At 43.9% G+C, this 25,546-nt stretch overlaps 1 protein-coding gene across 6 annotated transcripts in view; it reads right to left on the minus strand.

Moving 5' to 3' along the window:
- The window catches only part of NHSL1 (NHS like 1), a 207,471-nt gene that overhangs the window by 68,703 nt on the left and 113,222 nt on the right, over nucleotides 1-25,546 (minus strand). Inside the window, exon 1 of one of the 6 annotated variants that reach the window (XM_068150540.1) lies at nucleotides 13,575-13,948. The exons of the other annotated variants lie outside the window; for them this stretch is intronic. Within the exon in view, the coding sequence (XP_068006641.1) occupies nucleotides 13,575-13,773 (199 nt within the window). The 5' untranslated portion in view covers nucleotides 13,774-13,948. Of the gene's footprint in view, nucleotides 1-13,574; nucleotides 13,949-25,546 lie in introns of those variants that run through there. 6 annotated transcript variants of the gene reach the window in all.

Below are 25,546 nucleotides of genomic sequence, written 5' to 3' on the forward strand. Positions count from 1 at the left end.
TCATGACTAGACCATGGCACCAAGTGCCACGTCCAATCTCCTCTTGAACACCTCCAGGGATGGTGACTCCACCACCTCCCTGGGCAGCACATTCCAATGACGAACAACTTGCTCCGTGAAGAACTTTCTCCTCACCTCGAGTCTAAACCTCCCCTGGCGCAGCTTGAGACTGTGTCCCCTTGTTCTGGTGCTGGTTGCCTGGGAGAAGAGACCAACCCCTTCCTGGCTACAACCACCTTTCAGGTAGTTGTAGAGGGCAATGAGGTCACCCCTGATTGTTGCCAAAGCCCTAATATTGTCAACAAAATCTGAAAATGGGGGCATGTTCCAGTTAAATAATAGCACAATCTGCCCTGAAAAACAAGATTCTCCAAGTTCAAGCAACGCACCTAGTCCACATAGCATGTTGCTGCAGGATTCATCAACATATTTTAAGCTTCTAAGGAAACAACTGAACCAATATCTGTGCCACAGCATCTCCAGAGAACGCTCTTGGCTGGCCATGAGCATGTGGATCTCTGACACGATCAAATACCAATGGGTTCTGAAAACAAATTTTACAATATTTGTGTGGTCAGCACCATCTTCTTATATGTTGCCAATAAAAACTAATGAAAGAATAGCATCTGTGGATTCCAACTTATGATTTTATCACCATTTGTATGCTCAACAGTGCCTGAGATGCAAATATCTTTGTTATTAATCATATGCAATCTAGCAGCCCAAAACTCACGACACAGTCAACACCATCAGCATCTAAACATTTAAATAATGCTACTGTGACAAAGGTACTTTTTCACCAAACATCTTCAGAAAGCACTAGTGAACACAGCTATCACAAATTTTAGTACCAGGGCAATGGTTTCAGGAATTATGTGGGGACACTAAGCAGACACCAGGTATGCCCATCTGCTCCATCGAAAGGTAAGCCACAAAAAGGTAAATAATATTCTCTCCCCTCCTGCACTGCCTGCCATTTCTGCCTCCATTTCCTGATACAAAAGGAAAGAAGTAGATCCCTACTCTTTTTTTTCTACAGTGCAGATACCCACACTTTTTTTTATTTTAAAAACCTAGTTATTCCCTCCTAAAGCTGCAGAACTTCAGATAATCAAACAGTGAAACTGTAACATAAAGGGTTTAACACATACTATTTAAAATTAAAGATACCATTTGTAATTGCAAAAATGTCTCCTTTGTTATCCTTGGTTTCCCCACTTAGCACAAAACAAACTCCAGAGAAGTTGTATTTTGTTGGAGGAGTTTAAGTGCAAGTTGGAGAAGTGTAAAACCTGAGACATCTGATGCTAGTTTTTATATTATTTTTCCTGGACCTCTCACTATTTGCACATGAAAACCTTCAAAAGCCTGCAGCTACAGCACCATCTTCCCCACTTCAGCTCCAAACAGGTAACACTCTGTAACCTGACATCACATCTCCAGACTAACCTTCCTCCAGTGATGAACTCTCACAGAAAACATCTAATTAGAAGAGACCTCAAAGATCATCCAGTCCAACCTTCGACCCAGCACTGAAGGGTCAACACTAAACCATGTCCCTAAGTGCCAGGTCCACATGCTGCTTAAACACCTCCAGGGACAGTGACACCATCACTGCCCTGGGCAGACCATTCCAATGTTTGATAGCCCTCTCTGTGAAGAAGTATCTCCTAGCACCCAGCCTCAGGCTCCCCAGAAATGCAAGCATGCATCTACAATTCAGACCAACACTTACATTAAAGCTATCAAAATATTTTTGAAAGAGCTTCTAAATATATTATCCTGCCAACAGTAGATACATGGCAACTTGGAGATTCCCAACTGAAGACACAGAACCTAAAACTACATTTCTGAGCAGAAACACCATGGGCTTGCCAGCCCAGCATACAATTAACTATCCTGCCCAGCTTGGTCATCACAAAACTTCCCAGTAGCTGTTGTTAAGACAACAGTTAGGACAAGGCAAATAAATACCTGCAGTTAAATACTACTAAGCAAACAACCCTGCCATCTCAAGACAATTGATTAAAGCTACTGGACATCCCAAGCAGCTGCATTTTTAAACTATGTGGAACAATCCAAATTCAACTTTGGGTTACAGGTTTGTCCAGAGGACTGCTAATTCCTGACAGTTTGTGCTATTACAGAATTGGCACAAGACAGCATTATTCACCTCAAGTTCTTCAGAAGAGATGAGAAGTCTCATTTTAAAATGGCACAGAAGAGTGAGGTGGTAAAGTTCCTGCCAGCTCCAAGGCAGGGTTCACCCCTGGATCAAAAGATCCAATTCAAATGTAAAGAAGGAGGTGGGCGATCAATAACACAGCCAATGCGAGTAACTTTTACACCCTCAGGAAAACTGATCGATGAAACCACAGCTATATTTTCCCCAAACCATTCTGCAGTACGTAGTATGCACAACAAGGCTCTTTTCTCATCTCTATGGATAACACCACCAGCTTTTCCAGACTTTGGCATCCTTTAACGATGCTGCAATGCAGCACTAAACAAACTTCAATCCCAGTCCACCTGAGTTAGATGCAAGTGTCACCTAATGGGACACCTGTTTTGCCATCTGTGGCAATGCCAGCGACGAGCAGTGTGAGCAATCTGGCAGTGCAGGCCTAGAGCCGGACATGGTGGTAGGCCATGCTCAGCATAACTGCAGAGCCAGCTAGCAGTGCGGCAAAACAGTGCTGTGCCTGCAGCATGTAACTAAAACAGGACACTGGTAGCTATAAACACAGAAAGTTATCTTGGGACAACAGGACATGCACCTGCATCAACAAACTTCACGTGTCATTAGTAGTTGGACCAATAATCTATAATAGTGCCATGTGTGGTCACTCCTAGGGAACCAATGAAGCCATGCCAACAAGGCACTCCGAGTTTATATAAGTTGTAGAAGTTCCCTTGATACACACTTCTGCCCTTCCTTTTGCCTCCTCTTCTATGCTTTACTTTACTGTGCTATACTCACACTATAGGCCTGCAATACTGGAACAATGAAGAAACAATATTCGATCATATTGGTCAGCTGTATTGATGCCAATCTCCACCATTGATAGCCATCATGTCAGGAATTGTCTAAGCTGATGCACACCAAACCCCAATTTCCATTTTTGGTTTTAAACTGCAGCTGGAAAGAAGAAAATAGTTGGAACCTACAGCCACTAGAAGTATATGGCACATCCCACAATGCCTATGGCACATCCCACAATATCTAATACCCTGTACAAAGAGTACATTCTGCTCCAGGAACAAAGAAATTAAAATGCTGTTCAGTCTGCAGAAGAGAAGGCTCCAAGGTGACCTAATTGTGGCCTTCCAGTATCTGAAGGGGGCCTATAGGAAGGCTGGGGAAGGACTTCTCAGGATCTCAGGTAGTGATAAGACTAGGGGGAATGGAATGAAGCTGGAGGTGGGGAGATTCAGGCTGGAGGTGAGGAGGAGGTTCTTCACCATGAGAGTGATGAAGCCCTGGAATGGGTTGTCCACGGAGGTGGTCGAGGCCCCATCCCTGGAGGTGTTTAAGCCCAGGCTGGACGAGGCTCTGGCCAGCCTGATCTAGTGTGGGGTGTCCCTGCCCATGGCAGGGGGGTTGGAACTAGATGATCCTTGTGGTCCCTTCCAACCCTGACTGATACTATGATACTATGCTGCGTTCACATAGGCTTTGAAAATATCTCTTGTTATGTCAGGGAAATTAATATCTTGTTTTTCTTTGGATAACTAAGCCTAACAGGACGAGGTTACCATTACACACAGGAAAAAAGCCAAACTCATACTCACCTTTAGTTATGGACATAAAAGAGCATCTTTGATGCTATTAATTATTTAATCTAACATTACTATCACCATCTGTTTGGGGACCTGCTTGCACCCACCAAACAGCAGCCCACTCTCCCTGGTCTAGCTGTGCCATCATGTTCATGGCAAGCTTCTGAAAAACAAAAGGAGGGACAGGCCAATTAAAGTTCATGCTGAGAACTATGAGGGATCAGGAGAAGTGCCAAACCCGCTTTGGAGATGCTACCCAGCTACAAGTTTAATTAGCCCTCTCTAAAACAGACCACTGATCTGCAAAGCAATAGTTTCATATTCTGCTGTTCATGCTTTTGGGCGATGACACCGTGCTTGCTCCACAGCCTTTGTGTGTAAAACTTCACTGTTCTTAAACTCCTTGTCAAAGTGCCCAAAGGACAGCAGACAAACAAATGATTGCACTGAACCAGAGAAGGGAAAGCTGTCCCATACTCATCGTGGCCCAGATCAAAAACTGGACAGGGGATGCAACTTACAGGATGAGCAGCACATGGCCAGTGCCCCCTCGCAAAGCAGGTAGCTGAGCACCCCACAGAAAAGCCACCACACATGGATAATTTGTCTTTCAAAAACGGCATTTATAAGCTTTTCTTTCTCAAGAAGCCTAGTGTCCAGTGACACCAGTTCACGCTCAGCTGATGGGGACAAGCCCTCACTAGTAACATAGCAGCATACTGAAAAACAGTATCCAAACAAAAGCCAGGGGCTGCAGCCTAACAGCCATGAGCAATGCTTTTAGAGAACTCGGCCTTTAAATTAGTTATAGTCAAGCCAAAGCCTGCCTGTCTGTGCACAGAAGACACAGGGAGGCTGATTAAGTACTCTTCTGTTGTGACTAGAGTAGTGGCATCCTGGGGCTTCCTATTTATTCTCCTCCAATGACTCCAGGACAAAACTGGTCAGTTACAAGTCCGGCGCTGTTCCTGTAACTGCTGTAATGGCAGGCGCCGCCTGCAATCCAAAACTCAAGCTGTGCCTTTCCAATCATGTATCATCCCCATAATCCAGATCCCACTGCACTGTATTACTGCACCGATTGAGATGTAATTGCAATGAGCCACTTAAAGCATTCTTCTGATTAAAAAAAACACAACAACAAACCACCAAGAAAACCACCCCTCTGTCCCAGTTTTTGCTCAGGCAGAAGAACATCACCAATCGTTTGTTTTGCACCATGTATTCTTAGAATCGATCAGATCCAATCTATCTTTCAACTGTTCATCAGTGGTTTCTTAACTGTGCTATCCTCGTGCTTTCCAGCACAGTTTGAAAAATGTTTTAAAGGGTTTGGGGGGGGAACAATAAGTTCACTAAAATAAAGGCTGTGCCTCCCCGCCACCACCTTTTTCTAAATAACCAATCTCTCCCAATCACAGCTCCTCTGAGACATTTAGGAGATGCAAGCAAAATGCCATCTGTTGGCAGTGAGGTGGGACTAAGGCTTTAACGTTGCAATAGTGACTTTAGAAAACCCAAGCAGGCAGATTTGAGTGACAAAACTGAGTTCTCTAAATCACTGCATATTCCAGGTCCAGTGCTGCACTTCCTTTCACATAAGACAGATATATTTCTGTTTGCTCTGCCATTAACTCATCACTTCCCTTTTAAGAAAACAGTAAGATGACCTCGCATTTTCCTCCTACCAAACCTGCTGCCCCTTCATTGGTTTAAAAATTTCAACATGGGGCTTTGCTCACCTTCCTAAGAAGGCGTGAAGCAAAGGAGAGAACAAATAACCTCTAAGCAGAGCTCGGGCGCTGGAAGGTTTTTTGTCTTGTTTCAGTAAGCTTCTTCTGCACATACCATGTCATATGTCCCTGCTGTGAGTTCCAGTCTGCAGGCCATTGACTGCCCTGTGGCAGGAGATAGCCATCCCACAGCCCCCCACCGGTGGAGCTGCTCTACAGACCATGCAAATGTCAGTATGGGGCTGACAGGAGAGGAATAATTGCATGTGTACTCCCCACCTACACCTGCTACCCAAGAGAACTGCTGTGCATCTGCTGAGTGGCTGCTGCCTTCACACAGCATCAAAAGAAAACAATAAATACATAATTTGAGGACAGCTTTCAAAAGTCCCACTCTCAGGAAGAGCATCATTCAACATCCTACAAGGTGATCTGATGCCAGACACACGCAGTCACCAGTCCACTACAGCTTGCCATAGGTATTCTCTACGAGATAACCTACCTGTTCCGTGCCAGACAACCCAGCTCTGCTAAGGTTTTTATTTTGAAGTCCAAGAAACCCAGTTCTGCTCAAGACTTACCATTGTTACCTAAAAAGACTACATACTTGCAGCAAAATCACAGAATAAAGTCTAAAAGTCAGCAAACTTTACACTCCACTTGGCTCTTCCAGCCTTGCTCCCGTGAGAAGCGCTCCAGGTGTGGGTGCATCCATTGGCACAGCAGGCAAAGGCAGATGGCCATATACCAGCAAGGCTGCCTTCTGCAACTTCCCAAACAAATTCAGTATCCACTTGCACAGCAGTCTTTCACAGATATGCAGTCCCCACACAAGGCACAACCCTTTCTACTCAAATCCTTCTCAATTTTATATGCAGTAATTTTATCACGCAAGAAAAGGGAAAAAAAAAGAAAATACCTAAACAAACCAAAAGAGACTCCTCCTAAAATTCAGATTGCATCACCAAGCTCCAGGCACCCTATCATTCTGGGATTTATTCTCTGAAGACACCACTCTGCCAGTTAATTTTCTCTTTCCACCACACTAAGTAGCCTTCACTCCTCTCCACTGTCTCCCATATGGTTAACATGAATGTGGCAATTAATATGCAATTAATAAACTGGTGTGATCGACTGCTTTTGTTCACAGCAGCAGCTGGTCTGCATGTTAGAGCCTAATTAGACAAATTAAGACATACCCCTTTTGTTTGTAGAGGAACTGACAGCATCGCTCATGCTCAAATGTCCCTAAACCTACAGGCATTTGGGGATTACTTTAAACATGTCCTTTTTGATTAACACTACAAGGTATCAATAAGCCAGACTCACATGCTGCCAGCTGCAATGCCAGCAAAGCACAAGGTTGCTTTACCTCCAAGAGGTTTGCAGAAGGCAACACAGAGTTACGGAGAGAAGTGATGGATTGCAGGGAATGAGTGTGCTTTTGCTCTGGGTAGAGGACAAAAGCAGAGTAGATCTGTAACTGTGTCCAAGCAAAAGTTTGAAAACCTTGAGGCTCAAGCAGTGTGCATAGTTTTCAATGTTTTGTCATCAGATTAGGGCAGGGAAACAAGAGAGGGATAAAAATCTGTCGTGATCTATCAGATTTAGTACCATTTCCTTTAAAAGGCATTAGTGTGCCCTATGTAGGAGGCACACAGAGAAGAAGTGGTTTCAGGAACAGTTCCAAGCTCTTTAGGAGTTGAGAGATGAAGTAAAAACCCCACATTCTGGCCAGGCAGGAGGCCAGGAACCACAGCACCAACTCCAAGCACCAGCAAACCTACACAACTGAGCTCGTCCAACAGGCAAAAGTGCTGGGGTGGATAGGACCAATCCTCTGACAAATCCAGTTCTCAGGAGCTGCTCTCCAGAAGCCAGATTCCTTTGCCTGCCTAGTGGCCCCCAGTGGCCCATGTACCCTGTGGAGGCTGTACACCCTTTCCTGGTTGTCCTCACTGGCAATGCACTGCAGTCCACATTGCTCCTACTGAGAACATAGAGGTCATCATACCCACCGTGCCAGTGGCAATATCCTGTTCAAATCATTGCATGACCACCTGCCATGGGCTCTGCAGAAGCAGCACTGCGGGCTACATACATTTAAATAGGGGCAGCACATGTCATACACAAAGCACCAAACAAGATACCTGATAAATCAAGCGTGTGCAAGGCAACACAACACCTTTCCAAGGGGTCATTACTAAAGCTTCTGGCTTTCCAATTGTCTGAGAAAAACACATGGGAAAGGACACCGTGTGAGGAGCAGCTGGCACAGGAAAAATAAAGGAGTGGCAAGCAAGCCTTTGAAGATGTTCACATTTAGTAACAGCTAACAAGAAAAGACAAGCCACCAGGAAGATTTCTGCTGCAGGAGCAGTGCAAAGGTGCCAAACTCCACGGCAGCTCTCTACCACCCTACCTCTACCATTCACATGCAGACATACAACCTGACTCAAGAGATAGCTGAAAGTCACCAACCTGCAAAGATCTGGAAGACAGGCTCTAGAAGGAGTGATGTGAGTAACTACCTTGTTAATAGGAGAATTTGCTTCTCTACTCCTCCAGCACAATAAAAAACACTGCATCTATAAATCCTGGTTACCTTTTATCACTTCATCTCAAAGTGCTGGCCTGAGGAAGGGTGGAACACAACAAGAAACATGGCATAGTAAAATGGATTTTGATAATGCTACCATAACCCTTTTCTGATGGCTAGTGTAACTCCATTAGCCAGACTGATAAAGGCATCCCTTAAAGCACTTGTGCTTGCCTGTGGAGTTTCACATTCTGCTCACCATGTTTCAGCCTTCCTATGATCTGAGTCTGATTTTCTTGTAACACTTAAAACCATTTCTTCAATTCACGGCACTAGCTAAAGATCTCCGTAAGATCAGCAAACATACTGTACCCACCATCCATAAGCCCCAGGTTTAAGCACTGACAAGCCTATTCAGTCTACAATTAACCATCATCTTCAACCACAGGCTTTCCAATGTCACCTGTTTCGTGTGTGGATTTGTACTTACATTGCTCCACTTGCTTAATTACAGCAGATGCCCCCTGCTCTAATTGCCAAAAACACTGCAAAAAGAGTTCAGATGTCTATTTTTTCACTCTTCCAGATGCACTTGAGTGATGTTAATGAGTGCTGTACCAAAATCTCCCTTCCTCTTCCTTGAGCTTCTGAGTGCCACACGTGGCTTCTCATCTGCTTCCATGCAGAAAAGAATGCATAAAACATACACCACCAGCACCTCCTTGCAACTGCAAGCACAACTTCACATCTAGCAGTGGGCAGGCAGGCTACCCAAGCATTTTCTTTCAGCAAGGCAACACAGCAAGGCCTTCATATTCATGTCACTGATTCACTTAATGTTTTACAACATCCCAACACAAATCTCTTTTCACACCACGTATTTCAGGTTCGCCTTCATCCACAGTTTTCTCACATCTGATTCTCAAAAGGATTACAAACTGCATGACAACAGCATAGGAGACCAAGAGCTGGATGCTCATAGCCCAGCCAGAAAATGAGAGGTGAAGGGGCTTTTCTGTACAGCACATGCAGGGAACATGCAGCAAAATGAGTCAAAAATGCAAGACGTGTACTGAAATGCACATCAGGAGAGTTGTAATTTATCCAAGACCTCAAGTAATGTTGTACAAATTGAAGCACTCCTTTCCTTCACAAGGTTTCAGTGGCTTGTTTGGGCCAAATGAACAAAATATCCATGAAAACTCAAGCGTAAGATACATCCTAGCTAAGACCACAAAGAGAAAAAAGGAATAAACCCTTTCCTTTTTAGGCACATAATAAAAACTACACTGATGTCACTTTCTCTTTAACAAACAGATCAGTTCCCAACTTACCTGATACAATCTGATCTGTCAGCTCTTATGACAGGAGCTGAATGCAGCAGATAAAACTGGGAAGAGAATGGCCAGTCACTTGCATGAGGCTCTTTAAGTAGCCATCCCAGAGGCTCACTGCAATAGACTGAGCCCTTCTGTCACTTAGGGCACCAAAGGCCACAAAGGCTTCCTCAGTGCTCCCCACACAGCCCACAATTTGCTGAGATGGAAAGCAATTCAGTCTTTGTTTCACACTGCTAAATGAGAAGGCAAAGGATGAATCCTTCCAAAACACAAGGATTTTTAAATTATTTTCTTTTCTACAACACCCTGCAATTGAGAAATTCAAACCCCATCACTGTTGGAAGAGAATACTGAGGGGGAAAACACTGAGCAAACAGTGGATAATGAAATACCCAAACTGGTTCAGGACATCCCATTCATTTGTAAATAGGTTGAGTTATTACTGTTATTTCAAATCTTGTATCTTTTTTTCACAAAACACACACCACAGGTAAGACAGAGCTGCTGTCCTTAGAGCAACGAATTAAAGAGAAGAAAACATTCTTTCAGGAGCTAGCAGGCAACAAAATGCTGAGAAAAAAAGCCCAATAACTTTAGCTGCTGTTCAACAAGTGTTAAGAGTAATCTGATACTGCCATTGGCTCACTCCCACATCTGTGAAAGAAAGGAAAGAATCCTCCAAAATCCTTCCCAAAGCTTTATCATCACAGAAAGCCAGCAGATGCCACAATTTAGCTCGGTTAGCAACAGCATACATCATCTTTGAACTCTGCAAATCTGGTGAAATCTGAGTCAGCAACGGGAATCACAAGAGGCAGGCGATGCTCTAACAAGGAGCAGGTGACAGCCTCCCAGGGGTAGCAGTCACTGCCAACAGCCTCCAATTCAGCACACATTTAAACCTAACCGAGCCAAGTCCTCAGCCTAACTTTGCTACAGGAAAATCAACTGCCAAACACTCAGCACCACTGAGTATCTGGTTTTTGTCTGCAGTCATGAACGAACACGTGATGGTCCCTCCACCGCTGTAACACCACGTTTCTGGCAGGCAGGCTGTTAAAGGATGCATTGCTGCACTGACTAATTTCAATCCTATGCCGCCTATTTAAAGCCAATCTGGCAGCAAAGAAAGGCAGAGGAACAGCATCATGGATGCTGAAACAAAGCTGAGCTGGTCATGCAGAACTTCCACTTCACAGAACCACTGATTTCCCAGTTTTATCAGGACAAAATATCCAAACCCTAGCATAGTGACTTGATTGCCACAGCTACTACATCACACCACTACTGAGTATTTTGCAGAAGAGATGCTGTCAAGTGAGCAGGATTGCCAAGGATTACTGGAAGGATGCTTCCTCCAAGCCTATGAGAAAGTTCAATAATTTGACTGTATTATGTTTTCAAACAACCCTAACACTACCAGGGGCATTTTCTGTGGAATACATAAGCACTGTGAAACCTCTCGAAGCCCAGTTCTCATGACACTTGATAAGGACCCCAAAGGGAGGCCTTTATCAACTGAGATAAAGCTCAGCCAATAATCCCCTGCTGTGCTCTGCAGTTATCACTTGACCAGGTCTCAGAAAGCACTTCCACTCCTGAACACTTTTGTTCCTTAAAATAAACATTAACAGAGTTTAAAAGCAATGCACCTTCCCTGCCCCAAAGCTCTGTCCCACAAATAAGGCTTTAACTGATGCCTTAATTACGTTGTCAGTCTTCTCCTTCTGCTGACTGAGAATGAGTAAGATGAAAAGGCAGACAGCAAGACAGATCTGGAGTTCCACGTGTACACCCTTCTACCATAGGGGACACTGTCACTGAAGCACAAATAGTTATCCTGGGAAAAGTCAGGGCAGAAAGCAGGTTAACTGATTTGCTGTCCTCTGTTTCAAAGATTCAACACTAAATATTGAAACTCCAGTGGTTTGCAATTTAAAAACCAAAACCACAAATAACATGCATGAAGTCATACCAGGCATCAGTGGAACTCAACATAAAGGAAGTAAGAGTAAGCTTGGTCTGAAGCATGCAGAAGTTTGTTAGGGTCTACAAAGGACATTAAAAAGCATCAAACAATTCAATTGCTCATATGTCAACAACAAGCTGGTTAGAAATAAAAATTACATACACAGTTTTTTAAAACACTAAATAGAATCAAACAGAATTTTTCTCCCTTCATTAGGAATATGTTGAAGCAACAAAAAACTAAGGCACTTGCATAGGGTGCTACAGGAATTACATCACACCACTGAGATAGGCAAAAGTTTCCCAGGTTCTTCTTTGCATACCTACTTAAACAATTTCCATTCAGAGATCATTAAGTTCCCTTCCAAGCAGACAGTACCTTAAAGTGACTCAGCTATTGAAGTGCCAAAAAAAGCCAACCATCCAACAAAAATCCCTGTGTTTCAGTTTCCAAACTTTGGACATGAAAATAAGATTTAAGTTCATCAGCAAGTCCTTACTTCTCCCTTTCTAATACTGTAGTAAGGTAATTATTTCCTCTGTCTCCACTTACCTTCTGCAAAGTTTTCATTTCAATGCAGGTGCATTTCAGAAAGGAGGAAAGGGACACCTTTCCCTACAGACAGCACGAAGGGAAAAAGGAAGCAGGCAGCAGGGAGGAAGCAGGTTCAGATGGATGCTCCTGATGTCCTGAGCTTGGCACTCACAGCAACGCCTTCCAACCAGCTCTGAAAGTCAGTGTCATGACTTCGTAGGAATGAACTAACTTGTCACCCATCAAGACAGACAAAATCATATATCCCAGACCGGATGGGGCACGGAGGGGCCACGTGCTTCTCACCAAAAGCATCTCTGGAGTAATTTTCTAGCACTTATCCTCTTCAGCATTTCCCCAGGTGCTACAGTACAGAAACTAGATTGGATGTGGCACTTGAAGCCATGAGGTGTTGGGTGCCAGGTTGGACTTGATGATCTTTGAGGTCTTTTCCAACCCTATTGATTCTACGATTCTATGTAATTTTACATGAAGGAAGCATTTTAATTTCCCCTTCTGAACAAACCAGAATTCACTATGTGCTCCAAAATACAAGAACTCAGCAGATGAGCTGCATTTTTCTTTCCCCTCGTTTTAAGACATTGCTTCCTCTCGAAGAAGGCCTGAAACATCTCTGTGATAAATCACATTCTGACATGAGGGGACATCAAATGAAGCTTGCTTAGAACTAGATAGAGAATACAGAGAACAGACATACAGGTGGTTCCACCAACCGGTGTTCACACGGTGTGGCTAGATGATTGTTTTTTTCAATTGCTGACAACTACCCATTGTCAGATGATCAGCGTGAGACTAACAAGGAAAGGAAAAAGATCAATACAGTTGCAAATATATTCATGTACTTTATTTCTTTTTTTTTAAAGGCCTGGTGCAAGATAACCAGCCAACCGGCTTTTGCATTAAAAGCTTTCTTTGTCTGGTGAAATTTCTCCCCCATCACGCTTAAATACACTTTTCTCAGAAGCCATTCCACAAACAGCTGGGAGCCTTTGCTTAGGTGGTCGGGGGTGGGGGGAAAGAAAGAAAGAAAGAAAGAAAGAAAAAGAAAAGGCAAGCAATAAGGCTAAAAACAAAACAGCTGAACATTACCTCTGTCTGTCCTATTCTTTCCCTCTTTCCCATCTGTATTTGCCAGTGAAACTTGAAACTACACAGACTTAAAAAGGAGAGTCATCACAATTCAGGAATTCTTTCTTCTCACATCCAAAGGGAAAATAACCTTCAACCTAAGGTTTCTCAAAAGCAGATTTTTAATTTTTTTAAAATAAGCACTTGTCAAATGCATTAAGCATCTCTGAGTCTGTTAGATCCCTTTCTTGTTTTTCCTGGCCTTTATATCCACTAATTCTTTCTACTGCTTTCAATTAGAGTGCCACAGCTCCACTCATCTAAACCAATCATTTTGTTGAAAAGGAGCATTACTGAACGAAAAGCAAACGCTCAAGGCCTCTCAAACACGAACATATCACATACACAGTGTCATCCTGTATCAACTTTGCAGTCCCACCAGATGCAGAATTTACTTCATCCTCCAAGTAAGTAGGAGAAATAAGAGTACTTTCCTTGTTTATCTGCCTGTTTTACTTATTTCCTCAGTAATGACGACACACTGCTAAATGACCAGAACAACTAACAAAAAAAGAACTGATCTTTCTTACTTGGCCAGAAGGAGTTGTCATCTTTGTTCAGTAACTTTTTCTTGAGGCGCCCGGGCAGCTTGGTGTGAGTGTTTCCCATTTTGTTGGAATACAGCGGGATAAGTTCCTCCTCCTCATCGTTGCAGCTGGGCTGCCACTTGCTCTTGCCGAGGCACCCGACCATCGGCTCTGAGGGCAGGCAGTGCACATAGGCAATCATTGTGAGATGCTGCTCTCAAAGATGCGTCTGCTGTCCCCAATGGCTAGTTGGGAGCAGAAGGGAGTGGCCTGCTCATAACCCTTGAACGGACGCATTCAAAAGGCTGCAAAGGAAAATATTTTTCTCCTCCTTTGCACTTAGGCAAGCTAAGCTATTCCATTATACTAGGAACCGTTTTGAATAGGATTCTGTTAGCCCGTAAAAAAAAATAAAATATAAGGAAAGCTACAAAAGGAACCACCTGGTTAAGCAGCTCCGTCCAGCTGCTGGATTCCCTGCCCCCAGCTCTCAGCCACCAGCAAGAAAATACAAGCTGCAGAGAGCTGGGAAACCCAGTTACCTGCCACACATTTCAGACTTCTCACTTCCTGCTTCCACTCCAGTCTGCTGCTTCTCTTAAGCCTTATCCCTGATTACTCACCACCCCCTGAACAACAGGTACTCTGGCCATACACAGATGGCCATATCCAAGCAGCTTATTTAAAGCTAACATACAGTAATCACTGTGACACTGACGGGTAAAGAACTGCAACTTGGCAGTTCTGCCACAAACAGGAACATTTACCTTATTCCACAAAATAAAAGTAAGAAAAACACGCAGAATAAAGGGAAAAAGAGAGAGAGCAAAGTGTTGCAATTTCAGTATGTGGATTTTAATAAGGGAACTCCCTCTCAAAGCCAGAATCACAAGAAGGCATCTTCCAGGTTAGACTACAATTGGACTGATGCTGAATGCAAAGGGCAAACAGCTACCAGTTTGCACTCAGTACCATATAAATACATAAATCCTCACAATGCCTCTAGAACATAGATATTAGTCCTATTTAAAGGTGAAGACATAGTCCCAAAGAGATTTAGTAACCTGCCCACAAAGTGGTAAAGCCAGGATTAGAGTTGAGGTATTCTCAGTTCTTTAGCCTCATCCACAAGCCGTTAGGCTGTGGCACCTCTCCACTCCCAAATAATGCACTGCTAGGCAAGTTTCCACGCTGGTAACCACATCAACTCTAATCTTGCATCCCCCATACTGTTTTTCTCTGGGATCCAGGAAGCCAGCCCTTCCTGGGCTTCTGAATTGGCTGCAACAGCACAGTCAGATAGGGACTGCAAGGAAAACAGCACATAATGAGACATACGCCCTGCATATACTGCTGTCTTAAGCAACTTTAAGTCTGCTTTTATATTGTTCAAAAGATTACACAGAATTTAACACTCTTATACTTGCTTTTAAAAATTGGAGGATATAAAAATCCTAAGTAAAGTTCAACATAGATGAAATCTTACTCTGCTTCCTTAACTTTTCTTTTGAAACTCTTTAGTCACAACCCATAGCTTTCATGAAAGTGGCTGCTCTCTACATAGGAGCTGAATAGTGTCAGGGAAGTATTTACACATATTAGAAAAGGCTTTATTTGCTGTTTGGTTGATATCCACCATAAACTTTTGGACTGAAAAAATAGTACTAGACCCCCCATTGCTTTAATAGGGAAAAAACCAAACAAAAACACCCCCAAAACCCCAACAACAAGAAACCCCAAACAAACAAACCCACAATAACAAAAATTCAGATCAGATGTGCACCTCTCTTTCTCCCTGACACACATACCCATCTCCTGCTGCCTCCATTGGCAGCAGCAGCCTGAGAGCTGGGTGTATGCCAGGGGAGGTTTACGTTGGATGTTAGGAAGAAGTTCTATACAGAGAGAGTGATTGCCCATTGGAATGGGCTGCCTGGGGAGGTGGTGGAGTCACCATCACTGGAGGTGTTCAGAAGGAGACTTGATGGGGTGCTTGGTGCCATGGTTTAGTTGTTTAGGTGGGTTGGATTGATTGATGGGTTGGACACGATGATCTTGAAGGTCTCTTCCAACCTGGTTTATTCTATTCTACACACGAGCTGCCCGCAGTCACCGCACCAGTGTGGCATCTGCATTCAAACACACCAAACAGAAAGCGCCACCCAGCATAAACTGCAGCACTGACTCAGCTGCCCTGGCAAACAAAAAAGTTACCAAGAAACTGGCTTGCTTGGTATTTGGGGTTTTTGCTTAACATGCTGTTACACTGCACAGCAACCTGAGCAAATAATTACAACTGCATGACGTTTTATCCACACCTCACAGTCACATCTCATCAGATTTGCAAACAGATGAACACAGGGTGTACAATGAAACATCAGGTGACTTTAAAAAAAAGATGAAACAAGCACTGACCACAATTTTACCTCTTTTGACAACAGTCTTAAATATCTGCAAAAACATGAATGAAACGGGGAGAACGTGCCAGCAGCGCAGGCGACAGCTGTTGGCACCACCAGCTCCTCTGTGCGTAGAGCAGAAACTCCTGGGCATAAACTGAATGCTGGCAGCCAGCGTCTGAGGCAAATACAAATTTCCAAAGCCAAATACATTTACTCATCAGGCTATGAGAAAGACAAGCTGTGGTTAACACCAGCCCAGTTCAACTCACTCATCAGCCACGCCGATATTCTTGCATCCGCCAGAATAAATGAACGTCTAGACAGTCCTCCTGGGTGGGATGAATCCCTGAGAGTGCTGTTAGTGAACCAGCTCATAAGGAGGCCCCATTAACGCCTCCCTAATGGGGCAGTATCTCTGTAACCCACTTGTCTAGCCACTGTGCCTGCTGTCTCATGCTTTCAATTCCCTGTGATTGTCAGGATCTTACGAAGAGTCACTCTTGTGATGCACAAAACTTCTAAGCAACAACAGGCTAAAAGAGTGCACTAAGGTTTGCACTTACTGTTCCTGCAGACAGGAGTGGGATCCTTTGACACCACTTTTTGGTGAAGCACTGGAATGGGTTGTCCAGGGAGGTGGTTGGGGCGCTGTCCCTGGAGGTCCCTGGTCTTAAGACCAGGCTGGACGAGGCTCTGGCCAGCCTGATCTAGTGTGGGGTGTCCCTGCCCATGGCAGGGGGGTTGGAACTAGATGATCCTTGTGGTCCCTTCCAACCCTGACTGATACTATGATACTTTTGTTAGACAAGAAGACAGCTGTATTTCTGTTATGCTTTTTAACAACTCAAAATGATCTTACCAAATTATATTTCAAAAGGGAATCAGCTGATGTTTGCATGCAGTCTTTGTATTTCTACACAATCATGCCACTTGACATAAAAGCTAATGGTAGATCTACACATCAAACCAGTATATATTGGGTAACACACACTGCAAACACAGGAGCAAGACAATAAGGGTCACAGGCAAAATTCAGTGTTCAGCAGACTCAGATGTTCCCAAACATTTAACAAGATGACAGGATAACACATTGGCGTAGAGTCCCCATGCCAGTCACCATGTACTTCTCTGGGCTATAGACACACTGAATTAGCCATGTTTCCAATGTGTGCTCACAAAGTAAGGCTGATGCCTAATAATGGGATCTGTGCTGAAATCCAGTTTAACAAATGTATTTACCATATGGTAGGCATTAACGACACCCACAAATCTTTTACCTGCAGAATCATTTTTTTCACTGAAGACTGGAAGATCTTGGTAATGTACACAATAAAAGATTTGGTGATGGTTATGATCTCAGCTACTAGCAAATGCAAAACCATGAAGAGTTAGGAAAAGGATATACCCTCTGACACAAGAAAGACATTATATACATTGCCTCTTCTAGTTTTCTCCCCCAAAAATCCCCTAAATCATTATTTTATACTGTGCCTATATAGAGCAATAATTTCTAAGTCTGCCCAAATCAAAATGTCACCCAAAATGTTATGATAAGATTTCTGATTAAAGTCAATTTATTCTATTGAAGCTATCACCATAGCTTCAATATATATAGCTTCAAATCCCAAAAGTGAGGCTGTTCATTTTTCTCAGCCTTGGGCCATCATTTATATAAAGATTCCCCCAAAAGATCATTTTATTTCCTTCATTCATCTTTTTCACACCTTTTAAAAACTGAACTATTTGTAAGGCAAGTAGGAATGTTCTAAGTAGACTATTAAACACGCATATTCCTTCTTTATAAGCATATTTCATTCTTGCTAAACCACATCTTTAAAGTCAAGTTCTATTAGGGAGACCTTGAATTATTAGGGAAAATAATTGATTACATTATACTGGAAACAGTGTAACATCTCAAGAGAATAGAATAGAATAATCCAGGTTGGAAGAAACCTTCAAGATCATCATGTCCAACCCATCAACCAATCCAACCCACCCAAACAACTAAACCATGGCACCAAGCACCTCATCAAGTCTCCTCCTGAACACCTCCAATGACAGTGACTCCACCACCTCCCCAGGCAGCTCATCCCAATGGGCAATCACTCTCTCTGTATAGAACTTCTTCCTAACATCCAGCCTAAACCTCCCCTGGTGCAGCCTGAGACTGTGTCCTCTTGTTCTGGTGCTGGCTGCCTGGGAGAAGAGACCAACCTCCACCTGTCTACAACCTCCCTTAAGGTAGTTGTAGAGAGCAATAAGGTCACCCCTGAGTCTCCTCCTCTCCAGATGATGATGAGATGAGACTGTTGAGAGTTTGACAGATTTCCCAAACTGTGACTAACTCAGGGATTGCACAAAACAAAATTTAACACCAGCAACCAAAGAAAATATTATCCCTTTTTATTAGACAAGAATGTATGCTCCTTAGTTCTGAGAACAGCAATCACAGTGATGACTCACTACACACAGGAGTGTGAAAAGCACATCTATATGATATATCCAACAGGTACTCTAGGATTTGTGATTTGGAATCACAAAGTACACTCGTGTCACGTCATGTCAGTCTTTATCTCTGGCTTTGTAAGATGTCCAAGGACAAACAGTGGATGAAATGACTAGCAGGCCCCAGCAATGAAATGAAAGTCCCTCTTCCTCTGTACAGGCCTGTGTTTCAGATGTGAAAACTGTCCTGGAAGATCAAGTGAATCCTATTCCCCACCTGTATGGTCCTGTGTTTCAGCCATGAGGAGCAGGTCCTTCCCTATCCAAAGGAAAGAATCTGGGAGGTACATACCATGGCATACCCTGTGGTTTTACTTACATGACCATAGGGAGGTCATGAGGAAGCAGGATGGAAAACCCACTTGAGTCCTGGCTGCACAAGTACACAAATTACAAGGAAATTATTCCCAGAAGAATGCTGCCACAGATTCCAGTGAAAAGTCATCCAAAAAGAGCAGAAGAACTGATGCTGCTTCTGATCCTCATGAAGAGATGCCCAAACCATCTTCACAGGTTGCAAGTGATCCCAGTCAGAATTAGAGGGGCCCTGCCTCCAATCAGATAGAACCAATAGCTTGCCAAATTGAACCCACAAGAGTACAAAACTTCAGTAGATGCCATCAAACTATAAGGGGTGAAAATCATCTGTGTTTTTGGTGGGATAGGGGGATCCCAACACCTGAATGTTTCGGAAGGAGAGCACCAGAATGCAAGCCACAGTTTGCTTGCACTTGGAGGGGTGGAAGGAGTCACTGGAATTGACTGACCCCAGAGTGGAAATGTTACAGCCCCATCATTTGGACTGGTCATGGACTGATCCAAACTGTACTGGAACATGGTGGAGCTCCAGAACATATGCAGTAAGTCTTCTGTGTACTGCAAAGTAATCTCAGTTTGAGTAAGAATGGATAGTGAATGATGTGTGTTGTTTAATGTTAATTGTTGCTTGGCATGACACAGATGGTATAGAATAAGGGGTGGAGAATGTCATGGATTGAGTGGGATCTGCTGCTGATACTCAATACCATGCTGCTGTCATGCCAGCTTCAAAATCAAAGTGCTGACTGGAACAAGGTATGATGGGGCTTGTAGTTCAGAGTGTAACATGGGAAGCTTCCCATTCCAGTTGCTGTTTCCAGGTTTGGGGTGTTGGTCTTTTCCACTGAGCTGGCTGCAGGTCCAGGTGTAGGGGCATCTGCTGCTGCTTCTGCATTTTGCTGTGCCTTTCTGCAAACAGGGTAAGGTAACTGTGATCTCATTTCCAGTAAAACTCTATCTCATCTTGTTACCTCAAGCCAGGATTTTTGTGTTACTTTCCCTCTCATCTGTGTGGGGAGAAATGGGGGGATGGAAGGGGGGAGAGCGGGCTGTATTAACCCAGCACACACAATCTTAACAACTACTCTGCTATTAAGATAATCTCTATAAATTTGCTACACAAGAAATGGTATGAAATGCCTTTATGTACAATTTGCAGATTCTCTGGGTAAAGGAAAAGCACTAATATGCACAATGTAGGGAGATAATGGCACTTTTACAAACACCATGCTCAACAAAACCCCTCAAAGTAACTTCCCATGCAAGCCCAACAACCACAATGGAAACTGAAGAGAGCCTGCAGAAATCCAAAGGGATAAACTTTGCCCTAATTAGACAGTGAGCCTATTTTTAGCAGCAATGGGTTGACGTATTCTGTGCTTTTGGGCTGATCAAGTGGAGGTTTTAAACCATATTTTAACAACTATTTTTAAAACAAACAAGAAGAACAACAATTGTACATTAATCTCGTTTCATTTGAGCCACATAGCATTAACTAACCCTCAAAATAATACTCTTGGAGAGGAAATATCCTCCCTTTACAGCTGGACAACTTGCATGACTGAGCACATGCCTGTCACAGAGGAGCACCACAACATCCTGGGCAACCTGGTCTAGTTGAGGATGTCCCTGCTGACTATGGGGATGTTGGACTAGATGACTTTTGGAGGTCCCTTCTGGCCTTGACCACTCTATGATTTTGTCCTCAAGAGCTGACAATGGCCAGATTGGACACAGGATGTCATGCTCTCCTGGCCTGTGTATGCACATTCCCTCTTTCCTGTTTATTAATGTAGCATGTCTAAAGTCTTAATTCCTGTTCCTTAAACATATCTACAGAGATAAAAGCTAAAGAATTTCAAAACAAGGTGGGGGGCTGGGGGGTGGGGAGAGGGAGGGGGTGGGAGGTGGAAACCACCTCAGGGTATTGCAATTCACTTTTTAACTGACTATGAATCTGTCAAACAGGAAGCAAGCAGTCCCTGGGAACTTAAGAATTGCACTTCTGTGGTCTCATTATTCATCTTTACTTTCAATTAGGAAGCCTTCTTAAGAGCAACAAGCAATGTCATACATTTGATATTAACTCTTGATTGCTGCTTTGCTATATTTAAATGAGAAAGAAAATAAAGCCAGCTGTATAAGCAGTGGGTACGTCAGAAAAGCCTTTCTGTGCCTTTCCAGTTTAGCTCTGCTGCCATACAGAAAGAGAAAGCATTTTGGTTGGTGCATTCTGTGCAACAGACTGCCTTTGGGAAGAAGGTGATGCACATTCAGGACATATGACAGCTGTTGGTGAGACAGAAGTAATTCAATATTACCACTGGTGGTTGAATCAAAAGCCATTCTTGCTGCCTTACTCCAGGGAGAGCCCCATGCATACACTGACCCTTCTCAAAATGTGGAGCCAAAGATAATGCTGCCAAAAGCAGAGGGAGAAGGCAGCATCCAGTCTGGAGCCACAACGGAAGGCAGCACTGCTAACAGTGGTACACCCACACACTCTGTGAGCAAAGGAGACTCATCTCTAGCAGCTTATTTTACAACTCATATTAAATGGCAATTCAGACAGAGATGGGTAGGATTACCAGTTACAGATCTGCTCATTAAGCTCATTACCATGGTAACAGAAAGAAGTAATCTCCCCACTCCTATTTTCTCTCATTCCTGTTCACTCCTCTAATGGATTTAAAAGCCCAAAGAGGGAAGCTCCAATACAGAGCAGCAGTGACCTCTCTAACACCAAAGCAGCTCACTGGAAGAGGCCACACACAGTGGGATTTCCATTACAAAAAAACAAAACAACTTATACTACTTCACAAGAGCAAACTTCATAAAGCAGCCTTCAGTCATTAGGCTACAGCATCCTAGCCCTCCTCTTCCTGCAGGAAATGCTTTGCCAACACTGCCTTCTGTTCATGCACACCATCAGTACTGTCAAAACACAGTGCCACCTCCTGGACACACACGTTCCAAGGATGGCCTACTTCAGCCAGGTGTGTAATGGGGAGCAAGGAGGGCTTTCAAGAGTAAAAAACAACAGGCACAAGAATTCAAATCTGTATTGAGAGCATTAATTTTCAGCAGGTAGTTGTAAGAACCATTTGGTTTCACATGGTCAGAGTGCTTCAATGAGTGCCCTACAAAGAACTGCTAGAGATCCACATAGGAAAGAAAAAACCATGAAATTGAGCTTTACTAATAGAGTGCTCCTTCAGTGCATAGTCAAACAATCTTGAGATGTCAGAAGATGAGCTAATCTGTTTGCTTTTCTGCTTTAGACAGAAACTGTTAGGTAATACCCACCCCCACGGCGTCAAAACTTCCTAGTCTGTAGGGCACAATACTCAGCATTGAAGAGTCATCTGCTGCTGGGCAGAGGCATTTGTTCACACTGAATTCAAACCACAGAGCAACAGCTAATATTTTATACACAAATACATTAAAATATAATGCAACTATTTTAAAATATCAATCTATCAGACGGAACTGCCATAAAAATAAGAAACTCAATGGTTAAGCTTTTCACTTTCCAGCCTGAAAAGCTCTTCTTGCATACTGGCACACATTTCAGCCACACTTTCACAGTACCACAGTATCACCAAGGTTGGAAAAGACCTCAATGATCATCGAGTTCAACCTGTCACCACAGACCTCATGACTAGACCATGGCACCAAGTGCCACGTCCAATCCCCTCTTGAACACACCTGCAGGGATGGTGACTCCACCACCTCCCTGGGCAGCACATTCCAAAGACTAATAACACTCTCCATGAAGAACTTTCTCCTCACCTCGAGCCTAAACCTCCCCTGGTGCAGTTTGAGACTGTGTCCCCTTGTTCTGGTGCTGGTTGCCTGGGAGAAGAGACCAACTCTCTCCTGGCTACAATCACCCTTCAGGTAGTTGTAGAGGGCAATGAGGTCACCCCTGAGCCTCCTCTTCTCCAGGCTAAACAATCCCAGCTCCCTCAGCCTCTCCTCACAGGGCTTGTGCTCAAGGCCTCTCCCCAGCCTTGTTGCCCTTCTCTGGACACATTCAAGTGTCTCGATGCCCTTCTTAAACTGAGGGGCCCAGAACTGGACACAGGACTCAAGGTGCGACCTAACCAAAGCAGAGTACAGGGGCACAATGACTTCCCTGCTCCTGCTGGCCACACTATTCCTGATGCAGGCCAGGATGCCATTGGCCCTCTTGGCCACCTGGGCACACTGCTGGCTCATGACTAGGCGGCTGCCAATCAGCACCCCCAGGTCCCTCTCTGTTTGGGAGCTCTCCTTGTAGGGCTTGTGCTCAAGGCCTCTCACCAGCCTTGTTGCCCTTCTCTGGACACGTTCAAGTGTCTCAATGTCCTTCTTAAATTGAGGGGCCCAGAACTGGACACTTAGGGATTTTTGGCATGACCCTGAGAATCTCCACATTCCATGCCACTAGTTTGCATTGCAGGCACAAGGACATCAACAACTACTCCATGCCACAGATCTGCTCTCTCTTCTGTCATGAAACTTGACAGTGTAGACATAGCTTCTCATAATCATAGTATCATAGTATCAGTCAGGGTTGGAAGGGACCACAAGGATCATCTAGTTCCAAACCCCCTGCCATGGGCAGGGACACCTCACACTACATCAGGCTGGACAGAGCCTCATCCAGCCTGGGCTTAAACACCCCCAGGGACGGGGCCCCAACCACCTCTCTGGACAACCCATTCCAGGGCTTCACCACTCTCATGGTGAAGAACCTCCTCCTCACATCCAGCCTGAATCTCCCCACCTCCAGCTTCATTCCATTCCCCCTAGTCCTATCACTACCTGACATCCTGAGAAGTCCCTCCCCAGCCTTCTTGTAGGCCCCCTTCAGATACTGGAAGGCCACAATGAGGTCACCTTGGAGCCTTCTCTTCTGCAGACTGAACATCCCCAACTCCTTCAGTCTGTCCTCATAGGAGAGGTGCTCCAACCCTCTGATCATCCTTGTGGCCCTTCTCTGGACACGTTCCAGCACGTCCATATCCCTCCTGTAATAGGGGCTCCAGAAATGGATGCAGTACTCCAGGTGGGGTCTCACCAGAGCTGAGTAGAGGGGGAGGATCACCTCCCTTGACCTGCTGGCCACACTTCTCCTGATGCAGCCCAGGATCTGATTGGCTTTGCGGGCTGCAAGTGCACACTGAGAGCTCATGTTGAGCTTTTTGTCCACCAGCACCCCCAAGTCTCTCTCCTCAGGGCTACTTTCCAGCCAGTCACTGCCCAGCCTGTATTTGAGCCTGGGATTGCCTCGACCCAGATGCAGGACCCTGCACTTGCTCTTGTTGAAGCTCATGAGGTTGGCTTGTGCCCACCTCTCCAGCCTGTCAAGGTCCCTCTGGATGGCCTCCCTTCCCTCCAGCATGTCTGTGAGTTTAAGGTAAGGTAGTTTTATTATTTTTAAATGCACAACCAATGAAAAAATTAACTGTCACACGCTTCTGTCAGGAGCCCACGGGGAGGTTATACCTCAGCAAAAAGAAGTATGTTTAAAGAACTAAAACAATAGCTTATATCAAATATCACTTTACTTGGAATGGTTTAGCACTATTTTTTTTTTAATCTGAAATGTCACATTTACTCAAATCATATTTCTATAAGATAAGCTAGTTAGCACTAATTACAGCCCACCTACTCTCCAACAGGCCATATCAAGGTTTTTCAAAATGAGTAAGTAATCTTATAAATCATGACAGAGGAATGCATCAAATGCTATTAGAAAGAGTAATGACAAAAATACGCCTGGGAAAGATTAAGCTAATGAAGAGCAGTACAAAATAGCAACATTTCAATCCAAAACAAAAATCACACCCAAAGAAAGAATGTTCTTCTTGAGTTCATATGATGCATAAACCTTTTATCATCAATCAGGTAGTCTTGATTGTTACAGAAAAATCATACTGACTTGTCACTTCTGTATCTCAAAGAACCAACTCTTTCTACACAGAGAGAGTGATTGCCCATTGGAATGGGCTGCATGGGGAGGTGGTGGAGTCACCATCATTGGAGGTGTTTAGATGGAGACCTGATAGGGTGCTTGGTTGCATGGTTTAGTTGATTAGGTGGTGTTGGATAATAGATTGGACGCAATGATCTTGAAGGTCTCTTCCAACCTGGTCCATTCCATTCCATTCCATTCCATTCCAACTTTCCAGACTGCTTTTTCATGCAGAATACGGAGTTACAGAAGACAACTGTTCTTACAATATATGATTTTCCAACAGAATGGATTCAATGCAGTTGTTATAGCTGCTACACAGCCTACTAGTGCCCTTTCTCGGCACCTGGAGTTACTGCTCTGTGAAAAAATAGTAGAAGTCCAGTGGGTGACCTTCACAAAATCAACTGGAAAGAGCAGCCATCTGTATATGTGCCAGTGTAAACACGCAAATTGATTAATTCAGTTGTCTAGGGGTTTCATTTCCAGTCTGCTCACCAGCAAAAACACAAACAAAGCAGAAAAGCAAACTGCCTGAACAAGGGTACATTTTTGCATTCAGGTGGCATCAAGCTTTCTTCCCATTCAACACAAATCTCCCTGCAACGTCTTCAGGCAAGAGTATCCAACTAGTTAACCTTAAAAATGCAGGGAGGAAAAGCCTGGGTTTTCCTCATTACTTAAGTGTCATGCTTCTTTATTCTACATAAGCATGTTAAAGATGCAGCAATTCTCTTAAGACTAAGAGACACAAAAACCAATTCCTACAATGCAGGATTTGCTGTTGC

Source organism: Melanerpes formicivorus, unplaced genomic scaffold, assembly GCF_026170545.1.
Source record: "Melanerpes formicivorus ecotype bairdi unplaced genomic scaffold, bMelFor1.0.p_v2 SCAF_2, whole genome shotgun sequence".
Lineage (NCBI taxonomy): Eukaryota > Metazoa > Chordata > Aves > Piciformes > Picidae > Melanerpes > Melanerpes formicivorus.